Source organism: Bombus bifarius, unplaced genomic scaffold (assembly GCF_011952205.1).
Source record: "Bombus bifarius isolate JDL3187 unplaced genomic scaffold, Bbif_JDL3187 scf7180000008014, whole genome shotgun sequence".
NCBI lineage: Eukaryota > Metazoa > Arthropoda > Insecta > Hymenoptera > Apidae > Bombus > Bombus bifarius.
In genome coordinates, this window is record NW_022884390.1 from 1255425 (window position 1) to 1279772 (window position 24348).

The 24348-nt window shown below is 30.8% G+C and overlaps 3 protein-coding genes across 4 annotated transcripts; 2 read left to right on the plus strand and 1 right to left on the minus strand.

Annotated features, from left to right (window-relative positions):
- The first annotated feature begins 350 nt into the window (after positions 1 to 350).
- Positions 351 to 15786, plus strand: LOC117207042 (SEC14-like protein 2). 2 transcript variants are annotated; one of them, XM_033446859.1, is made up of 11 exons: positions 351 to 727; positions 2287 to 2463; positions 8301 to 8373; positions 10073 to 10116; positions 13078 to 13195; positions 13277 to 13486; positions 14651 to 14731; positions 14803 to 15002; positions 15118 to 15260; positions 15339 to 15490; positions 15564 to 15786. In XM_033446859.1, exons 2-11 carry the CDS (start codon positions 2413 to 2415, stop codon positions 15674 to 15676), a joined length of 1185 nt encoding a protein of 394 aa, XP_033302750.1. In that variant the 5' UTR covers positions 351 to 727; positions 2287 to 2412; the 3' UTR covers positions 15677 to 15786. The 2 variants fall into 2 exon arrangements, with proteins under 2 accessions (XP_033302750.1, XP_033302751.1); XM_033446860.1 differs by lacking the exons at positions 351 to 727; positions 2287 to 2463 and adding an exon at positions 4188 to 4560.
- A 272-nt stretch (positions 15787 to 16058) lies between these two features.
- LOC117207046 (thioredoxin domain-containing protein 17-like) lies at positions 16059 to 17187 on the minus strand. The gene is made up of 3 exons (XM_033446865.1): positions 16749 to 17187; positions 16426 to 16507; positions 16059 to 16343 (listed from the first exon to the last, which is right to left on the minus strand). Exons 1-3 carry the CDS (start codon positions 16888 to 16890, stop codon positions 16187 to 16189), a joined length of 381 nt encoding a protein of 126 aa, XP_033302756.1. The 5' UTR covers positions 16891 to 17187; the 3' UTR covers positions 16059 to 16186.
- Positions 17188 to 17859: 672 nt separating this feature from the next.
- LOC117206953 (ribosomal protein S6 kinase beta-1-like) lies at positions 17860 to 23616 on the plus strand. Its single transcript, XM_033446693.1, has 12 exons — positions 17860 to 18141; positions 18240 to 18280; positions 18391 to 18565; positions 19076 to 19159; positions 19359 to 19492; positions 19578 to 19640; positions 19746 to 19874; positions 19961 to 20051; positions 20119 to 20235; positions 20338 to 20577; positions 20661 to 20812; positions 20914 to 23616. The coding sequence occupies exons 1-12, from the start codon at positions 18055 to 18057 to the stop codon at positions 20969 to 20971; spliced, it is 1371 nt and encodes a 456-aa protein (XP_033302584.1). The 5' UTR covers positions 17860 to 18054; the 3' UTR covers positions 20972 to 23616.
- Positions 23617 to 24348: the final 732 nt, after the last annotated feature.

The window sequence follows — 24348 nt, forward strand, 5'->3', positions numbered from 1 at the left end:
TATATAGATAGATATATATAGATATACAGTGGCTCACGAAAGTATTTTAACATTTACCATAGAAAACATTTATGTATTGTATATTGTATGCATTATATAAAACATTTTGAAATGTTTTAGTAAGAATTAATATTCAGTAGGGTTATCTTTTATGTGTTCAACAATTTATTATATGTTCAAAATCGCTGTTCATATTGTATAGTTAATTTATGTTTACAGTAAATACAACATATGCAATATATTATAAATTTTCTATTGTAAGTGTTCAAATACTTCCGTGAGTCACTGTATATATTTATTTATTTTATATAGGTAATATCAAACGTACGCCTTACGAAATCAGTTTCGAGAAATGGAGGGGATAGCGACGGCCGATTAACGAAGCAAAATCCCGGTAGGTTAAAGCAATGGTTTGTAAGGGGTGGGGTATCCCGTGACAAGGTAATACCGGTCATCGTGAACACAGCGTAGAACAGAACGGTACCATTCTTTGGGTGCCAGTCAGCGCGCAACATTCATTTTTAGTAGGGAATTGGCTCTCGAACTGGAGCGCGGTCGCAACGACCGCAAGAGACACCTGTTGCGCCACTAAGTAAGCCGGCAGCCGCGAAACACGAACGCAATAACGATGCGCTCTATTCGAATGTGTTTGCGCGCCAAGTGACAACGTGATTTGTTGACGATTTTTGTTCTATGTTTTGAAGAGAAAGGTTTTTTCAAAGAAGAGGTATACATTGTTTACTTATCTCGGTAACGTTCCTCTTTTTCTTTCAATATTTTGAGGTGCATTTTAATGGTGGCTGTGAGATCAAACCGTTTGAAGAGAATTTATTTAATTGCAACACCGATTTGCACCTGAGGAGAGAGTTGAAGTTTTGTGGCTGTTGCATCGATTATATTTCTTAAAGGACACTTGTTATGTAATATCTTTTTAATACTGTTTTTATTGGTATATAAATTATATATGAGAACAAGATAAAATTATAAATTAATATGAAAAATTAATATACAACTGTGTTATTGAAGTATTATATTAAATATCTTACATGAACCGCTTGTAGTTCATTTCGAGTTTTGGCTAGTAACATTATGCGGTTATTCCCCCAATGTAACAGTAATTTTTCACCGCCCACAATTAAATGTGTAACGCAATCGAGTTGCAAATTCGGGTGAACCTTTTTTCACTTCTCTACTTCTTTCTCTTTTTTGAATTCCAATTATATTAAGCAACATACTAATTTAATTAAAGAATATGTTATGGTACGAAAGGGACAAGTATAATTTTTCATTTTTATAAAACAAGTCATATCCGATCAGGTCATGTTTTATTTGCAAACACTATCGATTATATTAACAATTCATTTCATTTGCACTTTGTGTCTACAAAGAAGAATAACTCAAACCATAACTCAAATAACTCAAACATTGCTTACATAACACATAATACAAATTTAAGTACCTCTGAAATAACCATATACATGTATAAATTTTGGACGTCTATTTATATAGATTTTTATCACTTTACATGGACTTTATGAAAAAGACAGAAAAGTTATACACATTCGACCTTAACAACCACAACTCTATAACACCTTGGAGACACATTCTTGCTGAAATGCAATTCCGTCGTCATGCGCATAATAATGAATCGATTACCATGTAGTAATGAACGTGATATCTATTACATTAAATCGATATGATTCACTCTTATTCTAGCTTCTATAGTGGCTATAGTTCAAAATATTTGAACATTTATTACAGAAAACTTTTATGCATTATGCATGTTACGTAACACATTTTGAAATTCCATTGGCATTCTAATAAAGCACGACTATCATGATTATATTGATGGAATTAGAAGTTAATCTAAAAATGTATATAGAAGTCGGAGAACATTTACTGCAAACATATATCTAGTAAAAAAATAGAATATAAGAGTTTCATAGAAATATATAATTAGTTGTAAATATTGTAGATTATTAATGTAATGAATAATTGATCGTTCCAATACTATGGTAATCTTTACTATATACTTGCAATAAATACCAACATATATATAACTTCTACATATGTACATATATAGATTATATGATAAACGCAATATATTCATAAAATGTTTTTAGAAGTGTAAATCAAGGTAATTTGTGAATCACTGTACATCATACATGCTATCAAAAATTTCGTATCTGACCATTGCCTGTTCCTAACAGAGATTAAAGCTCAATAGAAGAAAGTCTTGCGTGACACCTTGTGACTCAAACTCTATGTATTTTGTTGCTGAGGCAGAAATAAACGAGGTAAACGACAGGTAACGGTAGCAGGAGGCAGAGAACGCATTATCGCAAATCAGAGTGAAAGAGCTAGAACGGAAGTTTCAAAAACCGCCAAAAGACGTACAAAAGAGACACAAGGATGTTGAAAGTAGTGGGATTGGAGGATAACCAGCGATTTGCATTGATGAAAGTAAGTCAACCATTCAATTGGAAAGAAGGTACGACCACAGGGTCGAGGTTAATAATATGTCACTCTTGAAAAGAACATTATGAACGTGTCCGGCGAATATTTCACTAACGTTCTGGGATCTTGTGATTGAGCTTTATTTAATTTAATTTTTGTTTGTTCATTTCATCATCGCTATCAATTATCTGTCAAACTTTTACGTATTTCGAAACGAACCAACGAAATATATGAAGCGTATATTTCAACAATAATTTATCCGATTACAGGTAGAATCAAGTCTTGCTTTTGTCGAGTTATTATTCTCCAAACAAATTATTGCCTAGATACTTCGCACATATTATTGAATGCTTCTTGAAATGCACAATAAATTCATAATAATAAAGGTATATAATTGAGTTCAAAAAATGTGTGGATGCTGAAACTTCCATAAGTAAAAGTGCAAGAAAAAATTCTAACATTCTGTTAAGTTTCTTCCATCAAATCAAATAACTTTCATCTGAATATTTTTTCGCGTTTCTGATAGTCAAAGAAATAACAGCGTACGTACACTCAAATCGGATACACTGGTAGAAAGTTACAATAATAAGGAAAATTAATGACAAACTACAGCTTTAAACTAAAATGATTAGAGTGTCTTAATTATTTAAATGTTACGTTGTTAACTGGCAGCGAGAATTTTCTGCAAGATCGCTCTACATATGAAACAGATACAAAGACGGGAAGCAAATGTCGGTTCAGTCCTTATTGTGATTCAAATAAAAAAGATTGAAATAACGAGCAATTATCACGGCTATTTTAAATACAGCTGATACCGTATGCAAACTTGAAACCGAATAAACAGAGAAGTGTTAAATTACATACACGACCACAGAATATACTATTAATAAACAACTAATTTGAATAGACAATCAGAAGTAATAAAAAATCACACGATTCACGTGATAAAATTTTTATACTTCAGAAACATTCTATAGATGAAAGAATAAAAAAAGACAATCATTACACATGTAAATTCTTGACTAGAGAAAATGAGATTATTCAGTACACAGGAAATACTTAATGTTGAAATAATGTATCCTTCATTGATATGCAATAAACATCAGAAACGTAGTAAATTTAATCCGACCTCGTCATTTTTATGAAGAAACTCGGAAATATAAAGTATGATACTTTATACTGTAAAGATTTATTTAAAATGAAGCTACTAAACAGTTATAACATTTAGCAATATAATTAGTGTAAGTATATACAGGATGATTCATTTGGAGCGATATAATTATTTCCTAGACCATTCGTCATGCAAACAAATGTTTCAACTAAAACATACTCTATTTCTACATCTCCTGATGATCATAAATCTTATCTAGACGGACGTGCCTTTGAGATTTCAAGCTTTTGTATATAGTACTATGTATACGTTTTTATTCAGATAAGCGTGTGCCCCATTTCGTGACGAACTCAACTCACACATGTTGACGTTTCAAGGTCATTCAAGGTCACTTACTGTTGTTCAAAATTTATCTTTACTCACCAGAGTATTTCATCGATTCAGCCGTGAACACAATTCTAAATCACACTAATGATCGTAAATTATCATTACTTTTACTTACGAACAGAGAATATCTGCTGCTACGCCTGATACTTAGATATCCTCAGTTACTGTTACAGTTGCTTCGAAGAAATCAATATTATTGTGACTAACAAACTTCACTTATCTATTCAATTTACGATGGCTCGTTATACATACAACGAAATTGTCGATGTGATTTGGTTTGTTAGAGAATGTCGAGTGAGAATGTTCGAATTATTTCTGCAACATTGGAGAGGGTGAAACTATCTTTTAGAGATAGAGCAAATCGGTGCATTGATATTCGTGGTCATTTCGAATACCGACAATAAATAACAATTTCTGGACGTTTAAGGAAGGCAAGCTTTGAACGGCAGTAAACTACCTTGAATGAGCTTGGCGTGCAAACATATCTAGGTCAATGAATTCGTCATGAAACGGACTACACGTCCATATAAACAAAAACATATGGTTCCATTTAAAAAAGAAGAAGAAAAGAATTTAAAGAAGCAAGTCACCTGGAAATCTCGAAGGTACGTTCACCTAGATAACGTGCGAAACCATAGCGTAACATTCGCAACTTCTAGAATTCGTCATAGCCTAAATTTATAGCTATCGATAGCCGAACGCGATAACTCTGAAGAAGCCTTGATAAACTTGACACGTATCGTTACTTCTATAAAAGACGTGACGTTAACAGATGCATACATTTTTTAATGTTCATCTTCTACAATGATTCTATAAAGAATATATTTATGTATCTATGTAGAATAGGTCATGAAAGTTGAACACGTACTACAGAAAAGTTGTATAAATTCATTATACGTATCACACAGAACTATTTGAAGTTTCCTGAACATTACAGTGAGACACGATTGCCATGATTATGTTGGTAAAATTTGAAAGGAATCAGGAAATGTATATCCATAGAAATTATAATACAAGATATTTCTTATAAACATAATATGTAAACAAAGATATTTAGCAGAGGTTTTTCAAAGTATTTGAATAGCCATTACATTAACAGGCAACAGTATTTAATCATCGTTAGCACTAATTATATGTTTAAGACCATTATCCATATGACTATTCATAGACCATTATTCACCAAAATGTCTTATAACTTCTATATAGATTTTTAAGATTGGCTTCAAATACCGATAACGATGATAGCTGTGCTTCATTAAATAAAATTTCAAAATGTTTTATGTAACACACATACTACATAAAAGCATCCAAATACTTTCACGAATCAGTGTATATACCAACACTAATTATATTGTTAAATTTTACAAATCTCTACTGACTTCATTCTATGTCTACGATATTTTCATTCACATATTCTGACCATTCTACTTTCTGACATGATTTATTTTTCTTTTTTCCAGTCATTCACGCAATGACACTTGCTATCATGCAAACCTGTTCGACATGGAAGTATCGTTCTATCAGTGGATCATCATCGTAGTCGACGATGAACATTTACTTCCTATCCCTTTAAAACTTTCATTTCACGCTGCCGGCAGTGAGCACGCTTTTTATCATCGCTTTCGTCGCTCGCAAACGTGTCATTATGCGATGGATTTCACCCGATGAAAACTACTTTATCGCGAGACGTGGACCGTGCATACACCTCCTCTGTCTTTGTTCGTCGATTTCTTTTTTGAGAGTCGCTAAATCCATCCGTAGAGTTTAAATAACTCTTCCTTGTGAAAGACAGTTCTTCCTATACCTGTTTCTTATGTATATAATGTTTTTTGTAAACGAACGTCAAGATGATCGAGAGTGAACGGTTCCCTCGCGTAAAACGGCACTTTCTTTACCCTGCTGTTCACCCATACAGACTGACACATGGTCTTACAACGTGACGCTGATACTATTGAAGATTAAACGCACACATTTGTACATCTCCGCATGTCCATTAGCCTCCTTATACACGATTCTGTGCGCATAAATCGGTTTCATCAGGTACACGAATTGTGCTACATTGAGGATGTGACTAGCGTACTAAGTTTGATGTTTCATCGATCGGTTAGACTACACGATAGTTGCTACAAATTCTGTTTAGTTAATGAACAAGGGAATTTTGCAAAAGATATTATGTAGTATAAGGAAAACGGTTAATACCTATAGATAGTATAATAATTAAAGATTAACCAGTATTAATAAATTGTTGGATAATATTTTTTCGTCGGTCAATTAAGTTAGGTGATAGTTCCTTCGTGTATTTTATTTCATATAAGAAATTTTAATGAAGATAGTGGGAGAGAGAGAAAAGATGAATGATATTAATATATCGGTGGCCATTAAATTTCGTATAATCATTTTTCACTTTTTGTAATAGTAACAGCGGATTTTTGTCATTCACGCAAAGTCATATTTCTATAAATACTACTAAGATAAAAACTGAATATAATTTATTTCAATTTTTAAATATTATAGCGATAATTTTACGTTGAAATTTGATATATGCAGATATTCAAAATAAGATATTCGTTATAATATTTAAAAGGTTAAATACATAAATCTGTGTACAGAAAAATATGTATTTTCGTAAATATTCGTATAGTTATTATTATTGGATGATAAGTTATACAAGCATACTTTGTAACTCCTTAGTTAACTTTTGTGAAAGAATAACTCCAATTCAATTTTACTTAACAAGTACCTGCCAATATCAAGCGTTAGATAGAGTTTTGCCTGATGTTCGATTTAAGCTGACTGATTTAAGCTGATGTTCGGAACTAAGCAATTTCGCGAATCGTGACCGACATACGAAGATCTTGGAAAATCTTGCAATTATGGCAATTGAGCTACGCGGTCTCTATAAAACGTGCATGAGTCTGTTATGCGCGGAAGAAGTTTTTAGAAAACAGCTAAATTAACATAGAAGTAATCAACGTAATACATATACTCACCTATATATTTTTTACTTTTATTTTTTTTTTTTTTGATTGTCATTGATTAACGAGGAAGCAGAAAGCATATACGTCCTTCTGTGATACATTCGATTAATCGTAATATTATTACATTAATTCATTTTCAAGCGGAAGTGATACAATTTACAATGTGTTCGAGAAAAAAGAATAATCAGAATAGAAGTCGAATTTTTATCATAATCGACATTAGGAGAAATTTTTCTAAAATTTACTCTATAAGTATTTGCAAATAGAATTAAACTTAATTAAAAAATAGAATTCCAAATGATGCAATTTTCAATATGACAGAAAAAATATATATTTGGAATAGAATTAGAATAATTAACATTGCAAAATTCATTCGAATGTTTTAAAATAAATGCAGCATGCAAAATAGAGTTTCAATTACAAGCACAGATTCCATACACGTCGTGTATCGGTGACCCGTATTTTGATTCTTGGTAACAGGATTGAGTTAACCTGCTGAAAAATCTACGTGAAAGTAAATAAGTGCAGGTGATTTTGTGTGAAACAAAGTTGTCTAAGATTTTTGCGCTGACCGTAAAATTGTTGGTGCACTTCCCAGAAAAACGATTTGCTTTCACTGCAAATCATGGATGAAAGGCGTGCTAGCAAATTTTCAATATAACCAATCCCTCCTGCTAAAAGATAGATGCAGTATGGCTATAAATGTTATAGAAATACGTATTTTATAAGTTATAATGTAAGATTATAGTATGATATAAGCAATGGCATAATTGCGTGGCATAGCTTTTAATGTTTTTCGCTCCAATTTATATAAGTACTATGCTATTTCAGTTTCCTAACACTGTGTCATTATACTTTTGTTATACAACTATGTAAAAAGACGATAATTTTGCTAAACCTAGCTACATAAAAATTTTATCACGAAATACATAAAAAATTAATTAATTTCTCATAATCATTTCTGTTTTCATTTGGATTCTATGAAATTTGGAAAAATTGAAGTATTTATAGCATTACGAAAGCTATTTGTTTTTTAAAACCATAAATATCTTTTTTATATCTCACATTTCTTTAAAAATATCTATTATTTTAATGCATCTTTTGATAAGACACCCGTGTAAATTATTTGCATTTACATCTATTAATATCGCGAATATATTTACAAGTTTATTGCTTTCACGCGTCATTCTGTTACCTCGCCCTTATATTTTGATATAATAATTCTGAATTATTTCTTCGCTTCTTTCTGTGACAACCATAAACTCGCGTAGTCTTAAATCTTCTTTTTTTTTGTTATTTCATGTATGATACGTGAATTCTAAATTTTATTACATAACCGGCTAATTTATACAAACTTCTGATTTCAGTTTAGGCGGACAGTTCAAGATATTCTGAAACAACCGCATCATGACGATAACTTTCTACTACGTTGGCTTCGAGGTATGAATTCTTGTAATTTGTTGTAACCGTCCGTACGGTTTCTCAACATTGCATGCGTCAAACGTGCCCCGAAGAAAATTTATCAATCTCACGACAAATCGCAACTTGGACCTTTATGTTCATTTATTTCATTATAATCGGCGACGTTTCCTGGCGATTATTGCTTTTATGATATGTACACCATACACAGTCGTCTTTAATGTCCCATCTGAATGGCTGGTTCAAAGACGCCAGGCACAATCATCAGAGAACATAATCCCTTAAATTATGCAAAATAAGACAGTGTTTGGAAATCCTTATGTACAGTGTCTCATGAAAATATTTAAACACTTATCGTAAAGAATTTTTATGTACAATGGCTCCAAAAGTATTTGCAAATGCCCTTATTTTCCAGTGAAGCATTTTCTCATCAGACCCTACGATCTATTTTCCTGGTATTAAATTTTTCTAATCATAAGAAAAAATTGCTAAATGGTTCGAAATATACTTGATCTCAATTAATTAATATGTAAATGTTATAATAAATACAGTGATGTACAAATACTCTTTTTAGCCACAGTATATACAGGGTAGTTGGTAACTGGTGGTACAAGCGGAAAGGGGGTGATTCTACGCGAAAAAGGAAGTCGAAAATATAGAATAAAAATTTTTTTTTAATTTTTTTCTTTTTTTTTTTAATTTTTCCATCGAGACAACGATCTACAGTGAAATCCGCTATAACGTACCGCACGCGTACCGAGCGAAAATTCAAAGTCGATTTTCTCGAAAACAAAGCCTCGAACGAAAAATTTGTATTCTATATTTTCGACTTCTTTTTTCGCATAGAATCACCCCCTTTCCGCTTGTACCACCAGTTACCAACCACCCTGTATATTGTATGTATTATATGTATACAAAATTTGAAAGTTTCATTTGGATCGTTATGATTACACTGGACACTCAAATTTGAAACAAATCGGAGAATGTATATGGAAGTTACAAGATATTTCGATACTGTAACCATTCATTTGATAAAGAATTAGTATATAACATAAATACTAGTCTTAAACATGTAATTAGTGCTAAAGATGGTCCCACTGAATAACGTGGTTTATTAATATGATGAGTAATTGACTATTCAAATATTTTCACGAGTCACTGTGTGTAATTGTAAATCATAATTCAGTAGATGTGAATTTTCTTCTGTTTTGGTCTCTGAACCTCGTAAAAGAAAGAATCTAACATTCACTAGTATCTTCAAATTAAGTGCAACTTGCAATGAAATACACGTGATGAGAAATTAATAACTGGTTGAACACTAATAACACAAATGGAATATACTTCGTATACTACTCAAAAGATTGTTATATAAAATAATTTAAAAAAGAAAAAATTATAAATAAATATAAATTGATATATAAAGATTCTTTAATATCCATTCAGTACAGCGAAAGAAATGTATTTTCATGAGATCATTGAATAAAATTAGACATTAGAAAATTTACAACGGAGAGCAAAAAGTTTCTTGTTTAACTATTTTCTGCGAAATTAGGAAATTTAATTTTAATCGTATAAAAAAATATATAATAAATGAACATAAGATTTTAATTAGTATTAAATTTGTTAATTTTCCAATTTCATTCGTATTATAAATATGTAATGTAGAATTAAATATTTCTTGACTCTAAAATAGACATTAAAAAATATATGTGATTTTTAGCAAGAAAATGGGACCCGGTTGCTGCGGAGAAGATGCTACGTGAGGTATGCAGGTTTTCACCTATAATTACTGACACAAACCCATCTATTCACTTCCCTACTTCTCCCTTTTTTTTTTTTATTATTTAGTTTCATAAAAACCGAAAAATAAATAAATTCCTTCGCTGTAGAAAAAATCTTTTCGAAAGGGGGACAACTTCGTTCAAACTTATATTGAACTTTCACATATCTCATATTGCGTCGGTTGCATTATACGTACGAATTATACAATGTAACCATATTATTATTAATCGTATAACTAACAGATTTATAGGACTTTATTTAATTAATTTCAAAATTCCATTATCCATATATCAATTGCATTTTTCCTATTTTATTGTATTCCTATTATCGTATATCTCTTCTTTATAATGAAATGTAATACATATTGTCAATCGGATTGACTCACACTGATATATAAATATTTCGATAAATTTTTGCTTGATTAAAGAAAAACTGTGAAAGGTATTACACGAAGAAAAATCCTAATAGCATATATAAAAATGAAGTTCCTCGCGACTGCCTAACGGTATTGCCATGTAAAATTGTGCAGAAGAGAATGTAAGACCAGGCCACCATTTACTTTGCAAGGTATATACAGTGGAAAATCAATCTTGTTGACCGACTAGCAATATGTTAGACACTAATGACACCGGTCCTAATGAATTCATTAACTGCTTGTAGTCTTATTTCAAACTGTAATACAGTTGAGGTCAACATCAATTATTTAGTATTTAGTATTGAAACATACTGACTAAATATAACTTCTGCTTTAGATACATTTGATAGTACTGGTATTAATAGAAACAAATCAAAGTAAAAAGTATAAACATACGTTGTTATTGGCAACAAAGATACAGAAATATATCCAAATAATAGATCACTTCTGAAAATAGTTTATTCAATATGAATCAGATCGAACAAAATGTTGTTATTTATGAAAATATGGAAATATATATTCTATCCATGAATTGCTCTTAAAAATAGCTTATTGAGTATAAACCAGTCGAAGCAAAATATTAAAGGTTGTTCGAGCCACAAACAATTAACAAAAATGAACGAAGAAAGAATCATTTGCCTCAGAGAGCACAAACCTTTTCATACTAAAAATAAGGATATATAGTTTCGAATTCATACGCATTCCTTGGCATACTGTTATCTAGAAATCTACGTCTTGGGGCATAATTGCGATAAGTTGCACGCTCAATGTTAGCATCGACTATCACGTTAATCAGTCATCACCTTTCGCGCTTGATGCTCTATAGCTCTAGCCATGAATTTAACCGAGAAAGTCTGAAGAAACACGTTTCACGATCTTTTGAATTTTCACTGACTTGTAGATCGTCTACGAAGCGTTAACGAAGTATACTCTCTCTATGGTCTAGTGGCCAACAGAAGGAAAAAAAAACAATTCTTCTACACAATATGCACTTTTTATCGCTTCAGATGCTTCGCAGTATAGTACTTCCGAATTCTTTCCGCTGTATTCGCAGTTAATTAATTATTACAATTAGTTTAATTAATGAGCGAAGTACGAGCGGTACGTTATTTATTAAAGAAACGTTTGAATTTATTTATATTAATTTATTTCTTATATTATTATAGGATTTTTATATTTTATAACTATTAAAATATTAAAAAATTTTATTATCTTACCGTGAAAAATATACGAAAAGAGACCGATTAATTATGAAATTTAATACTTGAAAGTAGCTTTATCCATTTTCTTTAAATTGAACTTGTACCATATTTAAACTTATATTCATATATATATATATTTATCTATATTTGATATATATATGTATATATGAAAAGAATACTTGTTCATAAAACCGGGAAAAATCAGTAAGTTCTACAGCTCACACTTCAAGCTGATGAGCAAAGAGAGAGCAGAATAACTGTTTGTAATGCAAACAACTGCAATATTTCATACCTGCGTGTATATTGATCAACCTACTTTTGTACACATTTCTTTTTACATTCATATATTTCGTTGCAAAATTATAGTTAGAAAATATAAAATTATCATTAACAAATTAACGAAGAAAGCATATTTCATTTGATAATTAAATTAAAGTTTAACGTTATTAATAGCAAATGTAATAACTTAAATTCTCTTACGCGAAGATGGTGATTGTAATTTTTTGTTTTGTGCCTGCGTCGGTTTATAAAACCGATAAATAAAAGCGGAAAATAAAACGTTGGAGAGCTTGATACACGATTCGATGCTTGTAACGCTACCCATATTGTGCCATTATCGATTTCCATAATTAACGACGTTGAAAAATGCGAAACGATCCTAATATCGCGATGCGTACCACTTTCTTCTTTCGAATAGAATTCCGGATATTGCAATATGTTAGCTGCAACTATAATCCCTTTCTCCCCTTAAGGCAAACTAGAAATTAAATTTCTCAATTCCACTTAATTCTTAGGTATTAAGAGAACGTTTATAAAAACAGAAATTTTCTTTGAACTATACAGGATGTATGTATCTGTGTATCTCTGGTAATAATCGCTCATGGTACTGATGTTCTCTAAAACTTCAATCATTCTCTAAATCTTTTATTTCTATGTACGTAGAAAGTCATCAATTCGATTATCTTCAATTCTCTATAAAATTAATAAAAAGAAAAAATTCATACGAACATATGTCATATTTAGTGTTTCTTGCAAGACATTATTTTGATAATTCTAGTTGTAGTGTTTTTAGTCTAAAATTATATTTTCGAAGTATATATTGAAAATTATACTTTTAAACTTATAGATTTTTTTTGTCATAATATTGTGCATTAAATTACATTATATCATTATACACAGTACTATATACAGCTTAATAGTCTTTAGGATTTGAAATTCACAAAGTATGAATATATTATTTATATGAACATTTTTTACCTACTTTATTATTAATGCATGTACATTATATTTATAATACTTTCAAACTAAAAATGTATTACTTTTTAGTCTATGGAGTGGCGAAAACAATGGGAAGTTGACAAATTAACCGAATGGGATCCTCCTCAAATTTTGAATGACTATCTACCTCACGGTTTATGTGGTTTCGATAAAGATGGTGCCCCAGGTAAATTGTAGAATATATGCTCACCATAGCCGTAATTGAGGATGAAACACGATGAAATCAATAATTCCAATATTTTTGCAGTGATTGTAGTGTATTTCGACGCATTAGATATTTATGGTATTTTGCATGTAGTCTCGAGAAGGGATATGATAAAGGTGACCATAAAACGTCTAGAAGAATACTTAAAATTATGTAGAGAACAAATGTTAAAACACGGTCCAGCAGCTGGTCAAGTGGTCGTAATTTTTGACATGCAGGGTTTTAACTTGAAACAATATCTCTGGAGACCAGGTAAAATTTATGTATATCGACCATGATTACATAACTTCCTCAGAGTATATTTTGTTCGACTCTTTAAAGTATCATTGCTAGTTGTTTCGTAGCGTTTTTTCGTTAGTTATATGTGCTCGTATATAAATTATATACGTATATAAATTATATTTCGTTAGTTATATGTGCTTATATAAATTGAAAGAGTCATCTGTTCAATGAATTTGTAAGAAACGATCGATTAGTGATGTAATTTTTCCTAAAATGAAGCTGCTTTTTTTATCACCCAATTAAATTACTTTATTGCTGTTACGCCGGGCGACTCTCTACCTGGCCCAGGTCACACACCGCGGGCCAGACGGACACCAGATGTCCGCTCTTCCGTACGGCGTACCCTCAATAGCCTTAAGCATCCGTCATAAACCCGAGTCACTTGCCTGCAAAGGTCCTTTAAACAAAACAAACATCTGGTTCCGAGGAATTTCTAAACACTATTGTCTACCACGGCTGGACAAGGGAAAGTTGGTTTTTCTCACGCACGCTGCAACTTTCCTCCCACTAACCACTTTCTGTCGAGGGCAGTTAAGACCCTTCGTTTAACCAATTAAAAACGAAGCCTATTCCCTCACTCTCCTAAATAACATCGGTCCCGTGCGCTAGACACACCCATCCTTAGCCTTCCTCGGACACAGCATCGTCACTCAGCTTCACTTCTTCTACATCGTTGGAAAAGTCAACTACTAAGTATACGCTAATGCCCAACGGGGCAGTCTAAGCATAACGCGAGAGTCGGTCTCGGTATTGTCGAGCATACATTTCCTCTCCTAAATCTCATAGTGCTACGTCCACTAATACACTAAATCTAATTATAAGAGCCCTGCTCTAACGCACATATCTATCTTAGCTTCGTGCGACAAGTTGTTAATTACTTATTTCTCTACGTCAGTGTAATCTAAGTGCTGGAAACATATAATTTATAATTCTGTGAATCACAGGGTTATACAACCTCAATCACCCCTATTATCTCAACGGAAATCAGGGGATCGATCAATTCGTGGTGTCGATTGTTATAATCGTAACGGGGATTTACGACCCCCGTTGACGTCTCTCCTTGCGATTACGTCTCCCCGCGATTGGTCGAAGAAACAATTGCGATAAACATTAATTCATAATTCTATTTTCCAGCTGGAGAAGTTGTCATTACTTTAATCCAAATGTATGAGGCTAATTACCCAGAGATTTTAAAGACCTGTTACATAATTAATGGTACACTTTTTATATTACAGATAATCATATAATAAAATGATTGATGGTTTATATCTCGTATTCTTTTGTAGCTCCAAAGGTATTTGCTTTCGCATTTTCCGTGACGAAAAAGTTTATGAACGAGTATACCTTATCAAAGATTCAAATATACAAATCGGATCCTGCGAGATGGCAGACAGCGATATTCAGTAACATTGACAGAGATCAAGTGCCTGCTTTCTTTGGAGGCACCCTTAAAGATCCTGATGGCAACCCAAAGCTTGGTACCAAGGTAAAGAAAAAGGAAACTAAGAAAAAGAAATTTATATTGTTTCAAAATTTGGACAAATTTCTTGATAAATGAATGCGATGATATTAAAAATATTAAAATTTTTCTTTATGTTCAGATTTGTCTTGGAGGCAAAGTCCCTAAAGAAATGTATGTAAATAACACAGAGAAAGATATGGAGAACTTTACAACAGTTACAATTAAGAAAGGTGGGAAACTAGAGCTTGATATCCCAGCATCTGAAATGGGATCTCTGTTAAGGTATAAAAAATTCATAAACTAATTATGATATGATATAATTCTATATTTATTAATCGTGAATGGTTGGGAATTGTATAGCTGGGAATTTCGTACAGAGAACCATGACATTAGATTTGGTATTGTGAAGAAAGATTATAATGGAACACAGAAAGAAGTGATACCAATGCGACGAGTGGCTGCCCATCAATTAGATGAGATTGGAATTTTGACCTGTGAAGTACCTTCTACATGTGAGTAGGCATTGTGTAAATATTTGCATCATAAAAATATCAGATACTTCATCAATAACTTTATCTGTTGTAGATTCCATTATTTTTGATAACACTTATAGCATAATAAGAAATAAAAAAATCCATTACTCCGTGAAAGTTATACCACCGACAGAATCACAAGAAATAACACCAACAACTTTATAATTAATGTACTTAGAATAATAATATATTATAGAAAATATTCTCTCTGAAAAATACATTCTATACAGTGTAATTAATATTAAAAGAAGTCAATGCTTTTATGTTATCGCTAATCTTTTTCTTTTTTAATTGTTTAAAAATTTATCTACATGCTTAGTTGCACATTACAAAATGTAGTTCTTGTTTTATTTGTGATAATTATAATGATATTATTATATATATTTATGGTATATATATATTTGTGGTAATTGTATATGTTGAAATAATTTGTAAAAAAAAGGGAATTCTTATAAGAAGACATATGTAAGTAATTCGACTAAAGTAAGATACTATTACAATACGATTATAAGATAGTTCTATATCTCCTAATCTTGTAAGAGATCACTCTGAGTACAAAATTGATTGTTTACTATATTACTTATAACGAAATAACATTTAGTAAAAAATTCATTGTTTAGTGACTTACAAAACTGCTCATCTTAAGTTTCACTGCTGTAGCATACGAAATTGAATTTAGTCATCTTCATCGGTAAGTAACATTTCAATCAAGTCAATCTTTTGACATTGATCACCTTCTAGACGTTTTTGTGTATTCCATTTTGCTAAGGTTGGCAGTACTCTTAACTTTGTAACAGAGTTTGTTCGAAATGGACAATTCAAATCCTTCCAACTAGAAGATAGAAATATTTCAGACTAAATTTAAAATAGAAGTATAGACTAACATATACATTTTATTCTATTAAATCACCTACAATGGTCGATCTCCAACTTCAACTTCAACCAAGTGTACTGATTCTGGAGCTGTTTTAAACCCATCTTCTATGAAAGGTTCCGCTGTAATAAGAATAAAATGTTTTATATTTATATAGATTACTAACTTATTAATATGGTATATTATAAGCTATATATTTTGTAGTATTTAAAAAAGGCGTTTCTTAGTCTATCATGTAATTATATTAAAACAAACATGTAACATGGAAAGATACTGATTCTAAGTGGTTTTATGGAAAGGAAGCAATGTGTCATAAAATTAAGGTTATATATAAAATAAATGACTATGGTACAGCAATTATACCTTCTACGCAGTCTGGGCACCAACTTTTGCCATTAGGAAGTTTTTTACCACTATAAAGTACGTATACTGATTCATTAGATTTGAAATTTTTCATAAATTTGAAAAAATTCTCGTATCCCTCTACGTGGTGCCGTAAAACCATCTTCTATTTTTTCTTTTTAAATGGCAAAACACAATGATATTAAAACTTAACGAGTATTTTTGTATTCTATGGATTGCAATATGTTACTGCGCAGCAGCCTCTTATCAATTGTAAAAAGGTGACACCTTTTGCACGAGATATTTTCAGTTGATATTAATCCAATTGATAAGAGACGGTTCGTTCCGATTAATAAAAATGAAAGTAATTAATATTTCAATCAATACACATTTATCTTCAAGTTATATTATGATTTATAAAATTTTGTAATTAAAAGATAAATATTAATTCAACAAGTATCTTTCCAATAAGTCATAATGTCAATATTCTATGCCTTATGCCTATACTATCGTACACACTTATTATATACATAATATATACATAATTGACTGTTTAAATACCTTTACATACTTTTACATTACATATTTACACTTGATATATTTTTGTAAACTAAATATATATATACTAAATACCATCTAATTTATATATATAATTTAATCTTATAATACCATATAATTTTATCTTCAAATTCATTTAAAATTTCATTCATAATCATATTACGAAGCTAATTTAATAATAAAAATTTTAAAATGTTTGAAAACAGACAAATTAACAAACAATATATTTATCAAAGTTCCTTATAAGCGTTTGAATACTTTCGTAAACAACTGTATCTTCTATACGTACACTAATATGTTCATATATTCATGCATTGAATGTTTCATCACTTCCTATGTTCTATGTGTATTTGTAATTCGAATAACGTACAACTTTAAAAATCTGTTGTAGATTGTCGACTTTTATAATTAGTAACACAACGATATTTAAATGAACCGCGGAAGATTCCACCGTGAAGATTTGGCAATAGTGTTGTAGAATTCCGTAGTTGTCAATTCCTTGCAGAATTTTGAACGTGATCGCCCGATTGGTCGAACCATACACACTCCCACTCCGATAACATGCCGATGACGAGGTTCCACAACCAATCGGAGTGCACGTAAGGCCGAGGGTGTTTGGTATGCTCTCAGGACAGGGCAGCTTGTTCGTAGTAATTCAAGGTTTTGATCGTCTAACAATATTGTTGTGCTATCGTTGTCTGTTACAAAAGAAATAATTCGCCTTCGACGGCCGCGAAATCTTGTTGAATTTAATTTAGCCGCGCATAGAATGGCAGCAGTTTTTGATATCGAATTGCACGATGCGGACACGGTAAATAGGGACGAGTCTGATGATGATGTTATCGAGATTGGCGAGGTAATTCTCCATCTGCACACGAGCACTCCAGATTTTCTTATCGTCATTTTCTTTTCACGTACCATAACATTGTCCTATACGTTTTTCTTTTCACGTAGGAAGAGTACGATGCGAATCCAAACGTAAATGAGATAACCGAGTAAGTAAGCTTGTCCTTTACGCTTCGTATATATGCATTATATATCTATCTATCGTGCCTGAAAGTTTTTCTCATGGTGCTGACAATTTTTTTTTCACATTGCCTGCTAGATCGGAGGGTGTCGAAACAGTACCTATATCGGAACAGAATGTAAATCGTGGACGGGAAAGAGCTGGACCGCAGGATTTCGAACTTTGTAAAGTTATCGGGAAGGGTGGTTATGGCAAGGTCTTTCAAGTGCGTAAAATTACGGGTAATGACAGTGGGACAATTTTCGCGATGAAGGTAGGAAAATTTTGGTTTCTCCCTTTCCTGTTTATGTATTGGATATCTTATCGATGTCATACGATACGCATGGAATAATATTTTTATTAAGATATCGATCTTGTTTCGCGAAAAATTTTAATTCATTGTTTTTCTTCCACTTATATAAGTTCTTTGTCTTCCCCTGTTTTCCATGAGATTTTTGCATAATTATAATCTTTTTTTATATATGTATTTTTTTCAAGTATGAATTGCTTTGAAAGAGTAGAGTTATGATAAATAATTGAATTTGTATTTTTGAATTTTTATGAATTTTATTAAGAAAAATGTCTATTTATTGGAAATGTATATCTATTCTAGAAATAGTTATGTTTAAATATAAAGTAATAGCTTATACGTAATTGTTGTTTATTTTATGAAGTTAAAAAAAAACTATAGTTCATATATATTGATTTTTTATTCAATATTATGTATATGTTCAGTGTTAATTTTACCTCTACTTCATTTTAAACACATTTATTTAAAAAATAGGTCCTGCGTAAAGCTTCAATTATAAGGAATCAAAAAGATACTGCACATACTAAGGCTGAAAGAAATATTTTGGAAGCTGTAAAGGTAGGTCAGAGCTCCATGTATTTTAAAAATTCAGACAATTTTTGTATATTTGCTATCTGTTAATACTGTGAGATAAAAATAATGTTTAATCAATATTCATCACATTATAATTATTTTAATACATAAATACTAATTATATTTTTAATAAACCACAATGTGAAAAATTCATTAAAATATGTATATGCTTTGTATCTGGCAGCATCCTTTCATCGTAGACCTTATGTATGCTTTTCAAACTGGTGGCAAATTGTATCTGATTCTGGAATATATGTGTGGTGGTGAACTATTTAGACACTTAAATGATGAAGGCATTTTTCTTGAAGAAACTGCTTGGTAAGTGAAACAATAACATTTTAATAATCATACTTTGATTGTGATCTAGTTTTAGAGGAAAACTAAGCAAATCTTATTTTTATAGCTTTTATCTATCTGAAATAATATTGGCCCTGCAGCATCTTCATTTACAGGGAATTATTTATAGGTATTTCAAAGTTTCTGTGCATGTCAAATTAAATAGAGTAGTTAAATGTATTTTATGATGTATCATTATTTCTATGACTTAATTGTGCTTTTAATAAATTTTCAGAGATTTAAAACCAGAAAATATATTATTAGATGCAGAGGGACACATAAAACTAACTGATTTTGGTTTATGTAAAGAACATATACAAGATGGCACTGTCACACACACATTCTGTGGTACTATAGAATATATGTAAGAAAATTTTTGTAGCTATTGATACAAATGGAATTTTGCAATCAGGTGACACTAATATTGATATATATATACTTTAATAAAAGGGCTCCAGAAATACTAACAAGAAGTGGACATGGTAAAGCAGTAGATTGGTGGAGTCTTGGAACTTTGATGTATGATATGCTCACAGGTTCAGTAAGTATTATTAGAGATATTGAAATGAATCAGCAAACTTTCTAACATTTGTATGTTCAATGTCTAGCCACCATTCACATCTGATAATAGAAAGAAGACCATTGAAAAAATTTTACGTGGTAAACTAAATCTACCACAATATCTAACGCCTGATTCCAGAGATCTCATACGAAAATTATTGAAGGTTAATTTCTTTAATTACAAAAATTGCTTTATTCTAAATTATTTAGTAACATGTAATTACATTAGAAATATTATTTAGTAAGATGTAATTTTATATTTATAGAGGCAAGTTGCACAAAGATTAGGATCTGGACCGTCTGATGCGGAACAAATAAAAAGTCATCAATTCTTCAAGCATATCAACTGGAATGACGTAATTTCTCGAAAATTAGAACCGCCTTTTCGACCAACATTGACAAGTGAGGATGATGTGTCACAGTTTGATAAAAAATTTACAACATCCGCACCAATTGATTCTCCCGCGGAATACACGTTAAGTGAATCTGCCAATAGAGTATTTCAAGTGCGTTTTCAGACATTTTCTATATCAGTACTTTTTAAAGATATTTATTTAATTATCAAACAAGTTTTTTATATTTTTTTCAGGGATTCACTTATGTGGCACCTAGTATACTAGAGGATATGTATTCACAGCCACGGGTAATAAATGCTAGAAGTCCACGTAGGGGCAATATGCGTGGTTTTTCTCCTAGAGGCACGCATTTTCATTTACATAATAATCATGTACAAAATCATAGGTAAGCGTATACATTATTATCTATGTTTATTGTAATCTACTTCATTAAAAATAATTTTTTATGTATTGCAATTCGATGACCGTGATTGTGACAATTTGTAGACACAATGGAGTTGGACATGGCAATGTAGAAGATACAGAAATGATCGAAATCGGCTAACTGCCACTTTTTTATAGTGAAAAAATGCTTAGCATTTCGGCCTAACTGCTGAATATCCATGACCAATCCTTGTGTCTCAGGGAGGGATTTTATAAAACATAGATGGAGTAGCAAAAGGATAGGTCCAATATCCAGTGCTTCATTGGATGTTCAGTAGTTAAATGTAGCTAATTTTTTTTTTTAATCAAATTTAATTATAGTACAGGTACTAATTAAGATTATGCTTTAAGAGCAGCGACGCAGTAGTTATTTGGTAGCATGTAATAAAAAATATATATATTTATGAGTGAAGAAGCTCTTGAGACACGAAATAATCAAGAGAGAAAGAGTTTTATTTACTTATTTTGTCGTTACTAGCTATGTACTGAACGTTATAACAAGATGCATTATTCGCATACATTATAGGCAAAGTACTGCATACCTTTCATTAATCCGTTAATACGTAATCACTTTATTGTGTTTTTTGTACATATGATTAGCAGGTTGGTTGGATATTCATATACAGATATATATATATGTATAGAAAGAGAAAAAAAGATGCACATACAAACGTCATTTATGCAAAGTGCGACAGACTGAAAAATTCCAGCACTTTTAGAGATTCATAAATTATACTGTTAATACAAAAGTTTGACGTTCAACCATCCTGTAATACTTGTATATTTAAAAGTGTAATAATATTGCGGTGTACGCATGCTTAAGTGTAATTAATTCAAGAAAAAAAAAAAGGAAAGAAAGAAAGAACATATAAAAGACAGATAGATTTAAATAACGAAGGTTCATAGCTGCCACAACCGCTCCGCCGCTCAAAATTCTATATCCGATTGTTCATTTACAAAAATATTTTCAGCAGTAATAACGTTTCCATGGCAATAATGTAAACAATAACGCATCTGCACGATAGTCATAGAAAGAAAACGTTTACGTAATACTGCAACGGAATTGTATTTGTACAATTGAAAGTTCCTAAAGTGTGAGTTTGAAACTCTGCAACTTATATTCCAGACTTTGAACATACAAATACCATTTGTAGAAGCCCTTGTTTCTTCATTCTACGAAAGTTAATTTAAACACTTGAATGCCTTAGAGAAAAAAGGGAGGAAGTAAACTCCTGTATAGTTTTGTGTAATTAACGAAAAAATGTAACACAAAAGCAAGTTACCATGGTAACAATGTTACTGCGAAATGTTGATTTTCCGCTACCAAAACATATTTCGTATTTAATGCTCGTGTTTATATGCTGTTCAGTGTGACATTGTACTGCAATTTATTTAAATATCTATTTGTTACGGAAATATTTATATATTATCGAAAGCTAATATATTGGTTTTGACGTACACACGATACACAATAGTAAAGATTCGAAAGAGATAGTGTAAAGAATAAGTGTTTAGAGTGACTTGTTGGCCGCTCACCGAGAAACTTCAAACTACCCAAGTGTTCACAGGCCATACTATTTGGCATTACAATTTTATCTATATTTACTATAGCGAATATACACACATGGTCGAAATGTTAGAAAATTCCCACTGCGAATATTACATTTCGACTATGCATACACACAAACAAACGCATATATATATTGTGTATATATATATATATATATTGAATGTATATATATACCGTATATATATGATTATACTATTCGCAATTGTATTGTATTACAAGAAAAGCGTGTATTCGAAGAATAATTTATAAGCTACTTTTTCTGTACGTATCGAATGATGTATTTTCGATGTTGAAGCGAGAATCTGTCTACAGAGTTGCTCGAATAAGCTGATCATCGTGTTTAATGTTTACGGATTTTTCTGTAGTAGAAAATACCAGAACAAAATGTGTAAACGATGTTGATGTTTCGTTGCATCGTTCTGTCGGATTTATAAAGTGAGGTATTAGCATTTAATTGATAACTGTAAAAAAACCAGCATTACGTCAGTAACGGCGTCACAATGTATTATCATATCTACATATATAATGTACTATAATTTTTTATGCGTTTTTTGATAACAAAGAACATTATATAAGGTTGAAATCTCGTTTTGGAATGTATTAGAACATTTACGAAGAGAAAAACGAAACAAGATGATAACACATTTCATTACTCGTTTAAAATAAGAAACTTTGTAGGTAGATTCTACAAAATATGCTTTGCAACAACCGATTTTGGTGCTCGATACCCTTTAATTTGATTGGATTCTAAGCGGCCTGAATACCATAACTAATTTTTATACCTTAAATGAATATCGATTATCGTAGTACATACTACTCTATTTAAATCTTGTACATTACGTTCTTTCGTAGCCATTCAAAACGATTACGAAAACGAATTTAGTAGAAATTTAAGATTTATTTTTCATAATATTATTTTCAATGTAATAATAATAACAATAATAATAACGAAGAAGCGTGTTATGGTTACCCACGAAGCACAAGATATATATTAGTTAAGCGCTTAAAAAAAATAAGAAAAAAAGGAGATATCATCGAATGATGTGCAAACGAAACACTAGCCATTGGCCGGATCAAGTGATAAATGGTTTAATGCTTCCAATTAAAAGAAATATAGATTCTTCAATTGACTTATTGCTACCATGGTTTGTAATCCTCTAAATCATATATATGAATAAATATAATGATTTGTGAAATACTTTTGTCATATTATATCTCATCAATTTGTTCTTATTCTTGGAAGAAGTGGAATAAGAAATCTTTATTTTGAATTTGTTACTATTTAAATATTTCATGAGTAACACAATTGTAACATTAATTTTGCTATTATTTCATTATTATGATATTGCTACTACTGACACTTATTTTTCTGGGCAAAAGATTACTTGTAATCATTATAGGTACTTAAGATTAACTTATTAATTTAAGCATAATATAACAATCGAATTAATTTTTAGAAACTTATATGTAAACTTTCTACAGTTATTTTGTTATTTATGATTAAACAGATGTTTCTACATTTATGGAAAATGCAAAACATAGTACACAAAAATACATAAAATAAAATAAAAATACATAATAGTACACAAACACAGATTGTTCAATTTTTAAATTATAAGTCAGATTAACAAGATTTTTCTAAATTAATAGAAAAAGTTCCTATTGGAATGTAACCAGTGATATTTAAACAGTAAATGTGTATAGTAAATAGTAAAATATTATTATTGTTAAAGCTAATATATAATTTTAATTTATAATTATTCTACTGAATATAACTATATATATTTACAACTATTTCTAATTATTCATTTGCTGTCAATTTATATGAAGATCATGCAAGAAAAATATGATAAGTCCATTTTTACTGATTGTTTGGATTTAAGTGACAAAAATACATATTTAATTCTAAAACCAAATGTATATATATA

Coding starts and splice junctions, on each gene's coding strand:
- LOC117207046 (XM_033446865.1), bottom strand. CDS start 16,890: ATGGTTTTACGGCACCACGTAGAGGGATACGAGAATTTTTTCAAATTT. Junction 16,508..16,748: donor GTGCCCAGACTGCGTAGAAG/GTATAATTGCTG, acceptor TTCTTATTACAG/CGGAACCTTTCATAGAAGAT. Junction 16,344..16,425: donor GAAGTTGGAGATCGACCATT/GTAGGTGATTTA, acceptor TCTATCTTCTAG/TTGGAAGGATTTGAATTGTC.
- LOC117207042 (XM_033446859.1), top strand. CDS start 2,413: ATGTTGAAAGTAGTGGGATTGGAGGATAACCAGCGATTTGCATTGATG. Junction 13,487..14,650: donor ACAATATCTCTGGAGACCAG/GTAAAATTTATG, acceptor TCTATTTTCCAG/CTGGAGAAGTTGTCATTACT. Junction 14,732..14,802: donor GACCTGTTACATAATTAATG/GTACACTTTTTA, acceptor ATTCTTTTGTAG/CTCCAAAGGTATTTGCTTTC.
- LOC117206953 (XM_033446693.1), top strand. CDS start 18,055: ATGGCAGCAGTTTTTGATATCGAATTGCACGATGCGGACACGGTAAAT. Junction 19,875..19,960: donor TGTGGTACTATAGAATATAT/GTAAGAAAATTT, acceptor CTTTAATAAAAG/GGCTCCAGAAATACTAACAA. Junction 20,813..20,913: donor AATCATGTACAAAATCATAG/GTAAGCGTATAC, acceptor GACAATTTGTAG/ACACAATGGAGTTGGACATG.